At 41.4% G+C, this 12514-nt stretch overlaps 1 protein-coding gene across 1 annotated transcript in view; it reads left to right on the top strand.

Moving 5' to 3' along the window:
- LOC119737627 overlaps nt 1-12514 on the top strand; it is a 55578-nt gene that overhangs the window by 35085 nt on the left and 7979 nt on the right. Inside the window, exons 25-33 of the mRNA XM_038212094.1 lie at nt 382-419; nt 787-1047; nt 1832-2507; nt 3538-3752; nt 4787-5014; nt 6249-6350; nt 7248-7363; nt 8596-8761; nt 10058-10336. Of these exons, the coding sequence (XP_038068022.1) occupies nt 382-419; nt 787-1047; nt 1832-2507; nt 3538-3752; nt 4787-5014; nt 6249-6350; nt 7248-7363; nt 8596-8761; nt 10058-10336 (2081 nt within the window). The remainder of the gene's footprint in view (nt 1-381; nt 420-786; nt 1048-1831; nt 2508-3537; nt 3753-4786; nt 5015-6248; nt 6351-7247; nt 7364-8595; nt 8762-10057; nt 10337-12514) is intronic.

The following is a 12514-nucleotide window of genomic DNA, read 5'->3' as shown; positions in this document are numbered from 1 at the left end:
TGACCAGATGAATTATTAGTGGTAGCATTATTCATTGATAAATTCCATTCTAAGTCACCTAAATTCCTTTACATGAATTCAGTAAACACACTACCTCTGAGCATTTGATAGAAATGCAACCAGTTGTAGCTCTCAGATCTTTTCTGTGATGAGGCACTACTGAAAACAGAATACTGCCTTTAAAAGTTATAGTTTCAAACCAAAGTTTTTTTTGTAAATCAACATTCAGGACCTTATATTTTGTATCATAGAAATTTGGCTTTAGGGAATTGCCAATTTTAAATATTGCCAAATTCAAACCTCTTTGTCTCTAATAGAGTTGTGATACATTCTTGAAAAGTTTCTGAAGGATTTGTGGTACATTTCTGTTAATTTTTCCAGCTCAGACTGATGAACAACAGCAGGACGAAGAATTGCAAGTAAGTTATAAAACTCAATTTTGTTCTAAAACTCAAAACAAAAAATCCTTGTGTATTGGAAACTAAATTGATAATTACCTGCATGCACATATACAAATATTAGTGTCAAATACAGAAACCAATGCATGTACAGGTTGTTTTTTTCTAGAAAGTTACTTTCTATAAAAACTGTTTGTTAATGATTTTCATTTTTATGGAATCTCAGACAATGAAATTGTTGCTTTTATATGCTGAGTTTATGTGAACTTTTCTATTCTGTAATCATTTGAGTAGAAATGAGCAACATGGAATAGGGTTGTGTGTTTTAGGGTTGGGGTTTATGGTTTTTATCGTGAATTCTGTTTGGTTATTGTTTCTTGTTCGACAGAAGAAGGCTGAAACCACCTTGAGCAAGCTGGAAGATTCCATGCAGCGTCTGTATAGTCTCACCGTCAATAACAAGCTCCCTGGCGAGCAGAGCACAGTGTTCACTTCCCCTCAACTCACGCTGAGCACCAGTCGTCAGAAGGCTGCGGAGCTTGGCAACATGACCGTCGATGATGGGACAGGGAATATCATGATGCCTGGATGGTGTGAGCTCATGGGAAGGGAGGAGAACTGTAGCACAGATGAAGCTGTAGATATGAAGGTTGGTCTGGCAAACTAGAATCCTGTGCAGGTTTTTAAAACACCCCAAGTTCGTACCAATAATGTGTTGTGCTTATATGTGAGGCGTTGTGGCAAAATGAGGCAGAACTCGCCGCAGGTCATAGTGGTCCATTTTTCCAGTTGGGGGGGAAAACTCAGGGAATTTGACAGTGATCCAAAAGGAAAGGTTTTCTCCAGTTTGGCATATGTAATTCTCTGTTGCATGTGGTGAAGAAAGGATGGCTATCAGGGGAGAAGGGAGGCCATCGCTTGTCAACAAGTTGCCTGGGTATTATCAGTATCTTAGTTGCTTTGCCGCAACCTTGTTAACCCTCTTGCTATTTAAGCAGTCACAGACAGTCAAAATTCACTTCCACTTCCCCTGCTATACTTCTAACAAAGGCTAGTCACCAGCAGTAAGATCATATGTCAAGCAAATACTTTGTAAGTAAAACTGGGTCAAAGTTTGTCAAGTCAAAATCACTTGATATAGCAACAGTGTCTTTGGTCTGGAGAATTCAAAGTTTAAATGTGCCAAGCATCTGAGCAAGTCAGGGTACCAGATGTTACTCGAGTTTAATTTGCCAATGGCTTATTGGATGTTAAGCCCTCATTCTGAATTCAGTACAACTTTGTGCGTTTCAAAACGCCTGGGCCACACAACATTTTTACCGTGCATTTCAACCACTCTAATATCACATGTTCTGGTCTTCAGTTTCATTGCACTTAAGCAAATATGATGGTTTGACGTGAATCAACACGCTACTTTTGTTTCCCTTCAACAGTTGCAATCCACACGGACCAACACCTACAACTTTGCCAAAGGTAGTCATGCAGACAGACAAGATGGAGGCTTGGTCAACTTTACTTTCTTCAACAACGACACGGTGGAAATCCCTGTCAGCAACTTATCTGACAACAACCTGATCAACATCCACTTCAGTCAACTGGACGCCACTGCTGAGGCCAATTTCACGACCTTTGACCCCACACTAGGCAACGGCAGCTTCAGTCATAGTTTCACGGTGGAAGGGGTCGGAGAGAGCGTGTTTATTGAGTTACGCCCAGGCAACGAGACCGTGGTCTACGCACTCTACATTAGCTTCAATAAGACGGCATCGTCCGAGGACTACGATTGGATGTTCATAATCCCAAATGTAACGGATGAAGAGATTAATGATGGATCCACTACATCAAGAGTCCCGTCCACTACATCAACACCTCTGACCACCGCTAGTGATTTCACCACAAGTGACGTCTCATACAACTCAACTACGAATTTTCCATGGACTACGGAGGATCTGACAACAAGCGCTAATCCCTCAACTAATCCTCCAACAACAGATAATCCATCGTTCACCGATTATCCCACAACTGATCATCAATTTATGAATATGTCATTTGATGATTTGTTCTGGAATAATTCTACTGACAATACCGCGGGGGATTCCTTGAATTTTGGTAAATACAATAATAGTTTAGATAGTGTGTACATTAATCAAGACAGTGTTGCAGTAGTGTGTGTTCATATTGATATGATGTAGACATTTGTAATGGAACAAACGATCCTAGAAGTAGTACTTATCAGTTCACGCCAGGAATATTTTGACAAGAACGGAACGAGGTGCGGGATTACTTTTCACTCGACCTCAGTGCCAGGTGGGTTGAAGCCATCACCCTCGGGCAGCACACTCATGTTTACAGCCTCGCTCGCTGCGAGCGGGTCACTGACAGATATTTCCGGCCTCACTCCCTGCATGTTTATCTGTCATCCGTTCCGAATACCGCCAAACTTTTGTAAATGATTGTCTTATTTCCAATTGAAAGACAAACATTTGTATTGGATTTTAGTTGAAATACTCCTGGTTGGGCATTATGAAACAAATATTGACTTCTTTTAATTTGTGGTGCAGTTAACTAGCCTCCCTATCCATGGAGCGTTCCATTTTCCCTCAGAATCCCAGGAAAAATAGAACATGTACACCAAGGCTCACCTCATGGAGGCTAGTTCTATTACATAATCCAAAGAGGTCAATTTTTGTGTACAAAGTGATACATGTTCCAAGTTCCACATGTTTCAGGGTGCTTCCCTACTTAGGCCAAAAAAAAATAATATTCGGTCTCTGGTCAGAACAAAGTTCCGGAAATGACGCGGCCACGCGGCTTTTTTTTTTTTTCTACAAGCTTGGATTGTACAGACAAGGTGGGGTACTATTTACTTTTTTGGTGTCCTCATGTACATTGGTGTCCTCCATAACTTGCCTTGGTGCTTTCGATAATTTGCCTTGGTGCAATTTCCCATTCCTTGGTGCTCTTTGGTAAAAAAAAATTGAAGAGGTGCGGAAATAGAGGGCGCTGTTGGAGCTACTGCGGAACATTTTGGAAAAAAAAAAGATCGACGCGCATGATTAAAATCGACGCGCGCGCTGACCAGAGACCGACTTATTTTTTTTTTTGGCCTTATCCTGACTATTTTGTTTGTACTTCCCAGATGAAGCCATGCCAAGCAAGCCAATATCCCATACCGTCATGTTTGGACCCAAGCAGCACAAAGGCAAACTTGGAACCTATTTCTTCCGTCTTGCCAAACTGGCTGAGGACGAAACGCCGGAAAACTTGACCTTGAACTACTCGCTGCGGATCCTACAGGCTGAGTGTGCCTTCTATCAGAGCGAGACTAGGCAATGGAGCACAGAGGGAGTCCAGGTACTAGACTTGTATCCTGTAGTATGTTGTGATGTATTTCCAAGCATGTGGCTTGCCTTTTCATGTATTTGATGTAGTAACTACACCACGTGTGCATTAGACTGACCCCATGATACATGCGTAGGCAACGGGCCAAGCCTCCGCTTCAGCTAATATTCTACAAACTTCTTGTCTCGCCTGGTCATTGTTCAGGAAAAGAGACTATGCATTCACTATGTCTGTACGTACATGTACCGGTATGTATGCAGTATGTGGTATTTTTATTAAAGTTTCGTAAAATTGGTCTCATTTCAAAAGTTGAAGTCGAATCGGAACCAAACTTGAATCAAACAGATGCAACATGAGAACCTTCATATGATAATGATATCAAAGGTCACATATCAAGGTCAAAGGTCAGCTGAGGTCAAGTTGTGAAATAGGCTGAAAATGTAAAATTGGTCTCATTTGAAAGGTCGAAGTCCAATTGGAACCAAACTTGGGTCATAGATGCAACATGGCAACCTTCATATGATAATGCAACATAGCAACCTTCATATGACAATGATGTCAAAGGTCACATACCAAGGTCAAATTTCATCTGAGGTCAAGTTGTGAAATAGGCTGAACATGTAAAATTTGTCTCATTTCAAAAGTCGAAGTCCAATTGGAACCAAACTTGGGTCATAGATGCAACATGGCAACCTTCATATGATAATGCAACATGGCAACCTTCATATGATAATGATGTCAAAGGTCACATACCAAGGTCAAAGGTCATATGAGGTCAAGTTGTAAAACAGGCTGAACATGTAAAATTTGTCTCATTTCAAAAGTCCAATTGGAACCAAACTTGGGTCATAGATGCAACATTGGAACCTTCACATGATAATGATGTCAAAGGTCACACACCTAAGTCAAAGGTCACTCTTTCAAGATAATCCTGAGAGCAGGCGAGACCCGCGGTTCGAGAACAGCCTTGTTTAGCCATTCCGAGTCAACTGAAGAGAAATTTGATTGGCTCTCGGACCATCTTTATCTTGTTTTGGTTTTTGTAGGTGGTTTTGGACGAGAGAACCAACCTTCCAATTTGTCAGACAAGCCACCTGACGCCCTTCACCACGACCTGGATAGTCAAGCCAGTCGCCCTAGACTGGGACCTAGTCTTTGATAACCTCAACCCTTTGGAGAACCTCACCATCTACCTGACCTGTGGTGTCATCTACACCTTGTTCTTCTTCATCTTCATGTGGGCGCGGCGGAAAGACAAGAAAGATGTCATGATGGTCAGTTGGCAGTTGTTATCACTTATTCCACCCTCTGATAACTTGTCAGAAAGAAGGCTGAATGGTGCTTCAGATATGCGAGGCATACTGGCAAAATGACATGTAACTGGGCACATTCAATTTTATTGAAATTTGAAAATGCAAACTGCTTTCTGACTGGATTGACCTGCAATATACAAATCGTCAAAATTAATGCGGCCTGAGGCAAAATGACGGAAGTACAAGAAACAAAAATTATTTGAAATAAAAATTATGGACTAAAAGTGTTATTTAGGGCAAAGTGTTTTTTAGGGGAAAAAACAATTGGTATCTTTCATTCTCACGAATATAATCCTCAAAACTTTAAAGGCATTTTTCAGTATTTTACTTTTTTGACATGTCAATCAATGCGAACTTTAATTAAACGGCCATAACTTGTCAACGGAATGTCTGATTGAAGTGCAATCAACAGTGTTGTAAGGAGAATTTGATTCTCTTTCCTAATATCCGCAAACCCTCATTTCTTCCTCTGCCCAGCTCTTGCTAGCAATGGCAGAATGCTTCACATATTGCCGCAGGACAATGCGTTGTTAAAAGATGTACTATCAATACATTTAACTTGTATGTTTAATTAAAGAAAAACTAATTTTTATTTTAGGTTGTCTGAAAAGAGGGGTTTATTTTTGGTTGCTTTTGCGCCCAAACCAGTCTACCTGGTGAGAAGTGAATTATCAAACCACAAAGTTGTAGAGTGATTGTAAAGTGATCAGTACATAATTAAACATGGGCTGATCATTTTCATTCCATGTCTCATTTAGCAGTATGACTTTCGGATTTCGTGAAAATTAGCAGTCGCAAAACATTTATTCACCTATATGTCATTTTTGTGGTGAAACCTGTAACATAACATGGACAGTACATGGTTAACCCCTTCAAGCTGGCCGACGGGTTTGGCTGCGGTCTGCTAATCTGTCTGGTATGTTGTGTATGCCGTGTTATGCGGCCTGTGGGCCATGCAGCTGCTACCTGGACAAAGGCTGCTGTGCTTATAGCTATGCATGTATTAAAGCCGGTAAAGTTAGGCATGAGAATACCGGTGTGAAGGGGTTAACAACAGGTTAGCGACAAAACATACATCCAAAGTGCAGAACCACAACAACAATTACTGTAGTCCTTTGGAATATTGAATAACAAATAACGTCAATGATTTTTCACGTCAACTTACTTGGGCTTTTTTACTCCCTGTTTCTCTTAGCTCGGCGTGACACCATTGCCAGATAACAACCCAAGCCATTCCTATATGTATGAGATGATTGTAGTCACGGGAAAGAGGTTCAATGCTGGTACAGAATCAAAGGTAAGTTGTCTCTCAACCTCTATCCCAAAACAAACCTGACGTTATCAACTCAGCTCAGTTGTTATCACTGTTGCATTTTTACGCACAAATTAGAAAGATTGTACACATTTGGTTGTCCACAGCTGCCAAAGATTTTGGTAAAAAAAAAATGCACTTTGAGTTTAGGTTGTCAGCATGCTAAGCTCATACTGCTAGTGCTGTGCTTCATCAAATTTAAGGGCTGATGTGGTTTGGGATTGGAATCATTTGCCCTTGAGCATTAAACTGAGGTCTTGCCATGATGACTGATAGCCAGGCAAATGATTCCAATCCCAACTGCAGCCCTTTTCACAGCATGAAGGATTTTACGCAGCTTACTTAACACAGCACTGACATTGATAAAGGCAAGGAACTTGGTCACAGTGTCCAAAAAGGTTGTGATCAATTGACCATTGTGCAGTGAGGCATGAGGGAAATTAAATAACACTCATTGGGGTTGTGGCCAGGGATTAGGAGTATCTGCACACTTAACATTTTTCAACATTTACTTCTTGGTTTTGTTGTTATTTCAAAAATAATAGACGAACACTTTTTTGGGGACATTTTCTATATAACACATGTGTGGTATCGCGATGTGAACATGTATGGTATATTGTGATTGTGTCAAATGTTTCCGGCTCTAGAGCAAAACCCCACTGAAATATTCCTGGATAATTACTGGAACTTCCCCCACGCTGGCAGAAAAGATCCCCGACCCTTACTTTGTCTAAAACTACTATTGTCAACTTCTCCCCCCCCCCCCCAAAAAAAAAAGTAAATGAAAATTCCCCCCCCCCCCAAAAAAAGAGAAACTTCTGGTGACTCTCTTAATGTGAATGATTTCAGTTGTCAGGATCCATGTGTGCAATCTTGTCTTAGGTGAGTTTCATCCTGTCCGGTGAAGACGATGAGACAAAGCCACGATGTCTTGAAGATCCCAACCGGCAGATTCTTATCAGAGGCAGCATAGACAGATTCCTCCTGACCACTGCAAAGTGAGAAATAGTTCCAGCATTTGTACTCCTTTTGCAATAAAAAACAAGATTCACAGTTTTTAGGTTATCAGGCATGCAACTTTTCCTCGGATCAGCTGATTTCCCCTTTTTTTTACTTCCCATGTGTGCCATTGAAAATACAAAAACACTGTACAAAGTCTGGGAAAAATGGGAATTTCCTCTTTTTTTGTGATTTCCCAGTTGCATGCCTGGGTTATAGGCAACCAAAGATATAACACCTGAAATCTGTAAATTTTTGAGTTACTGCAGATTATACTTCTAAAGCCATATTCGCACTGGACTTACTTTTACCTGGACTTTATTGTATTACATTGTATTTATTCACTGAAAATCAATAAAACCAGAGAGTGGTCGGGTGGTTTCGGGCGCTACAGTGACTAAAGGGTTAAAATTCTCAACCATGGTGTACGGTGGCCTCGTGGTCTGGTGCATTGAACTCAAGATCTTGTGGGTCATTCTGGAGGTTGTGGGTTCGAGTCCAGACTGATATTTGTGTCCTTGGGCAAGGCACTTTGTCACAATGGCCTTTTCCCAAACTCAGGATACAAGGGGTACCTGTGAGGACAGAGATGGTTACTGTGATTGATTCTAACTGCTTTTGCTGAAATGGCAGCATCGGGGAATATACTCCCTAGGGTACTGAGGGGGTCTTTGGAACATTTATGGGCTCACTGAGCAGGGGAAATAATGATGTAGTGCCAGAATTACCAACAGAAAAGTGTTAACCAATCAGTGTTCTCCAACTTTGAAAATTAAAGGTCGATGCGCCGTCAAAAAGCGGAGGGGGTAGGGTGCTATAATTATGTTAGGGGCGCTATTTGCAGTCATACATTTCTTTATGCTAGGGGGCACTATTTGCAGATGAACATGTAGTTTATGTACGGATAACAGCTTTTAGGCCATTTCTAACACAGAAACACTAACAATTAAGCACAATTACTGGCTCAGCATCATCTTTTTTAACACATCAGTGACCAGGAACTCTGAGGCAGTTTGGCCTTGAGACTTTTGACCTGATTGATTGCTACAATGGGCAGGCTTGTCAGTTTGACAAGTGTTCCTTATTTTAAGCAAGGTGGGCAATTTTTTAAGCTTGGCGGCAGCTTTTGAAGCTTGGCGGGTGCCTCAGAAAGCTTGGCGGGGCACCAGGTTATTTTTACAGGTTGGAGAACACTGCTAATGTAATGTTTTTCTCAAATTCACCTTCATAGACCCCTTGGCGCACTCAACTACATGCGCATCTGGCACGACAACTCGGGACAAGGTGCGGCTCAGAGCTGGTACATGAGCTACATTGCCATCCGTGACTTACAGACCAAGCGACGCTACTTCTTCCTGTGTAACCAGTGGTTCTCAGTGGTTGATGGAGATGGACAGGTAGGGCAATTAAAGACATTCAGAATTTTTTATTTTGTTTAGTTATGTTTTTATATGATTTGATTTGATTTGCATATTTGATGTTTTCAAGATAAACGGTGAAACCCAGTGCCTTCGTGTACTATAATGAAACAGTGGAAGCAATATACAATTATTACATGGGGAAAAAACACCTTAAATTACAAATTTGTAAGAAAACAATTATAAAGTTGAACAAAGAAATTGACTGGAGCAGGGTTTGAACCTTCGCCATCAAGAAATTGGAATCTTCTTGGTCACTCACTTGCCCTCAGGGTCCATAGACATGCACTAGTGACCTTATGGCCAGTCAATATGTGTATAATATGCCATGTAGACAGGGATTCACGCCCAGAGTCATGATGTTAGCGACATTAGCAATGCTGCAAACCTGGAAAATATCAACCGCATCACTCAGAGAGGAAACGGATTTTGTGGGAAATAAAACTGTATACTCTTGAGCAGAAGGCCTTGCTTCCAGCTATCGTCAGTTGACCCACATTGGCATCTGGAGGACTCTTCCATACTTGAACCATTCTCTCCTCAGTTCTTCTTTCCTGAAATTGTTTGTATCCCCCTGGCTTTCAAGTCAGACAGGGGGATATTGCGATCACATATTCCTTCTGTGTGTCCGTGTGTGTGTTCCAGTTCACTGTAAGTTCAGTCATCAATCTCAAAGGTGGTCTGTGGAAAGAAGGCCGACGGCAAAAAATGCTTTCCAATATGGATATTTACGAGGTCTCTGGAGAGCTCAGCTCAGTGTTACTACTGACTCAAACATATGTTAGTCCGGTGTCTCACCCGAACAGGATATTGCGATCGCGTATTCCGTCTGTCTGTCCGTGTGTGTGTGTGTGTTCCAGTTCACTGTAAGTTCAGTCATCAATCTCAACCAAACTTGAAAGGTGGTCTGTGGAGAGAAGGCTGATGTCAAAAATCCTTCCTAATATGGATATTTACGGGGTCTCTGTAGAGCTCAGCTCTGTATTACTAATGACTCCAACATATGTTAGTCCGGTGTCTCACCCAAACTCTCCATTCAACCCAAACTCCCCATTCAACTGAGAACTGGTACCTGCCAGGTGGACAATCAAGGCCGTCACTGAAAATTGTCCTTACTAACTGCCTGTACATGTATACAAACTGCCAGGATACCAGGGGGATCGCACAAGTTTTACTGGCAGTATTGTTCAACCATTTTATAATCCATCATGACCTCAGTGTCCTCACGTCTCTCGCTTTAAATCTACTTATTTTTTCTGTCAATTATCCACAAAGGTTGACCGCCTGCTTCCCGTCTCCGGCAAGGAGCAGATGCAAGAGTTCAGTCATGTCTTCTCCAGCCAGACCGGCAAGCATTTCAACGACGGGCATCTCTGGGTGTCCATCTTCACCCGGCCCCCCGGCAGTCGATTCACTCGTATGCAGCGTGCCATGTGTTGTCTCATGGCTCTATGGCTGGAAATGCTGACCAGTATCATGTTTTACCAAGCAGTAGCGACCGGCTCAACTGTCAAACCGTTCAGCATAGGACCCTTCAGCTTGTCTCCATCTGAGGTATGCATTAACCATAATATCTCCTATCTTTGCTATGGCTATGGGTAATCCCTGTACTGCCCTGAACTGCCCTGCCTATTACTTCCTTAAACCATTGCTATGACGTCACACTATTGTTAAAAGTGTGGATTCGGAACTACAAATCTGTTACGCTGGCCACAAAGTGTGGATTCGGAACGAAGAATCTTTATTCATAAATACCTCAGACAGTTTAGCTATTCCTATTGGTCGAGAGCCCGTCACGTGGCCGGTCTTAAACGGATGATAAAGACATGGCTAGCTGGTCTTAAACACTTTTCTAGTGTCACAATAAAATGTGGACTCCTAAAAATCCAGTGCCTCTTACCGTTTCATTGGTTGAACGTTCACAATCCTCACGTAGGCATGCGCAACACTACAAGCGAGTCAGAATTTTATAGTTCTAAATTCAAAACGCAACGCCCCAGGTGCGTTCTGCGTGACATCGCGCAGAACATGTTACGCGCGCGTCAATCTCCATAAAAGGGTTGTTTACATCTTACTCGCCAGCTGAACACTCCATTATTTTGCTAGAGGGATGTTTCAAAAAGCATGAAGTGAACTTGTTGAACAAAATCGGGATTTTTTGAACGAATTATTTGATATTTTTTTACGGATAAGGTATTTATGAATGGGAATAAATATGTGCTCGGTCGGTATTTATCACTCTGTTTAATACCGCTTAGAGTCTGGGTGCTGATAATTACCCTCGCCTCCGGCTCGGGTAATTATCAGCACCCAGACTCTAAGCGGTATTAAACGAGTGATAAAAACCTCCGGAGCACACATTTATTCCCTTAGTAAAGTGTGGATGCGGAATTACGAATCCACACTTTGCACAAATCGGACAATTGTTCTCCAGTATGAGCATTAATAGGACCGTATGCGTGAAATCTTTCCTTCCGAAATTACCAATGCATCTTTACTGTCAGATTCTCCGTCGTCACTGCAAAACCTGCTTCGAGTCGGAAAGAAATCATCGTCTGAACTATCCATATGTCGACGGAAGGAGCCGGGAAAAATGTTGCATCCTGACGCCACTTTTTTCTTCATATGTCATCTCAATGAAGGTCATTCATTGCAAAATGATGATAAGACATGAATCTGGGACTGAGAAATCTTTCCAATTTTGTTATGAAATACTTAAATTTTCTTGACTCTCCATAGACTTTGTACACAATCATGGAAGTGGCTTCAGGTTGCAACATTGTTCCCAAGTGTTTCATTTCCACTCACTGTTAATGCCAATACTTCTTTTGACGCAATGGTTTAAGTTGAAGAATACACTCACAAGTGTGGATTCTTTAAAGGGAATATACAACATTTGCAAACATCGAAAAATAAAACTACCAGGTTTTTACGAAATACGTCACTAGGATGTTGGTAAATGACAGTCTAAAGCATCCTGTAAAATAATGGCACCTGGTGTGAAGTCATTTTCAAGAAAATGGTATTTTTGTATACATTTGCAACGGTGGTCGGCCGACCACTGTTGGAAAAACCTTACTATTTTTCAACTACTGCTCCAACTTTACACTTTTTTTCGGTCCAAATTTTGTTTGCTATTGGTTACATGTTCATGAACGGGTGCAGGCCAGCTAGACTGGTTCCCTTACCTTACAATTTTCCGGCATCTATAAATTGATCCATTTTATCTTTAGTGGAGTCAAGGAACCAGACTACTTGAACTTTTTTGTTTTTCTTGGTTTTTCCAGCATTTTCGAACACAAAACTTCAAACATGTCAGTGTAACAGTATTTGATCTATTATACTAACCCCTCAAATAGTTCATTTCTGAAAATTACAGCAAAAGCCAGTGATGTATATTCCCTTTAATTACGAATCCACACTTTCTCGTGTATTCTCCTTAACTGAAATGCCAAAAACTGCCCAAGGGCACATGTTTTATGAATTCATCAGTGAACCAATACAGCGTAGTTATACCTGGGTCAGTGGGTCCAATATGTCATGTACTGTCAATTTTGAGACTTTCCCAAATGATCACAGAGAGTCCAAACATTCCCTTGGATTCTTGACAGATGGCTTGAACACTGATTCAGTGTTTGATTTTACACAGCGCTGAAAAAAATCTCCGTCATCTGAGTCGTAAGTCTTTGGGCATGTGTCATTGAATTATTGTCCCAACGCACGGCACAAGTT

Source organism: Patiria miniata, unplaced genomic scaffold (genome assembly GCF_015706575.1).
Source record: "Patiria miniata isolate m_02_andy unplaced genomic scaffold, ASM1570657v1 HiC_scaffold_3, whole genome shotgun sequence".
Taxonomy (NCBI): domain Eukaryota; kingdom Metazoa; phylum Echinodermata; class Asteroidea; order Valvatida; family Asterinidae; genus Patiria; species Patiria miniata.
Note: the sequence above shows the minus strand (reverse complement) of the source record. Positions and strands in the feature narration are given on the sequence as shown.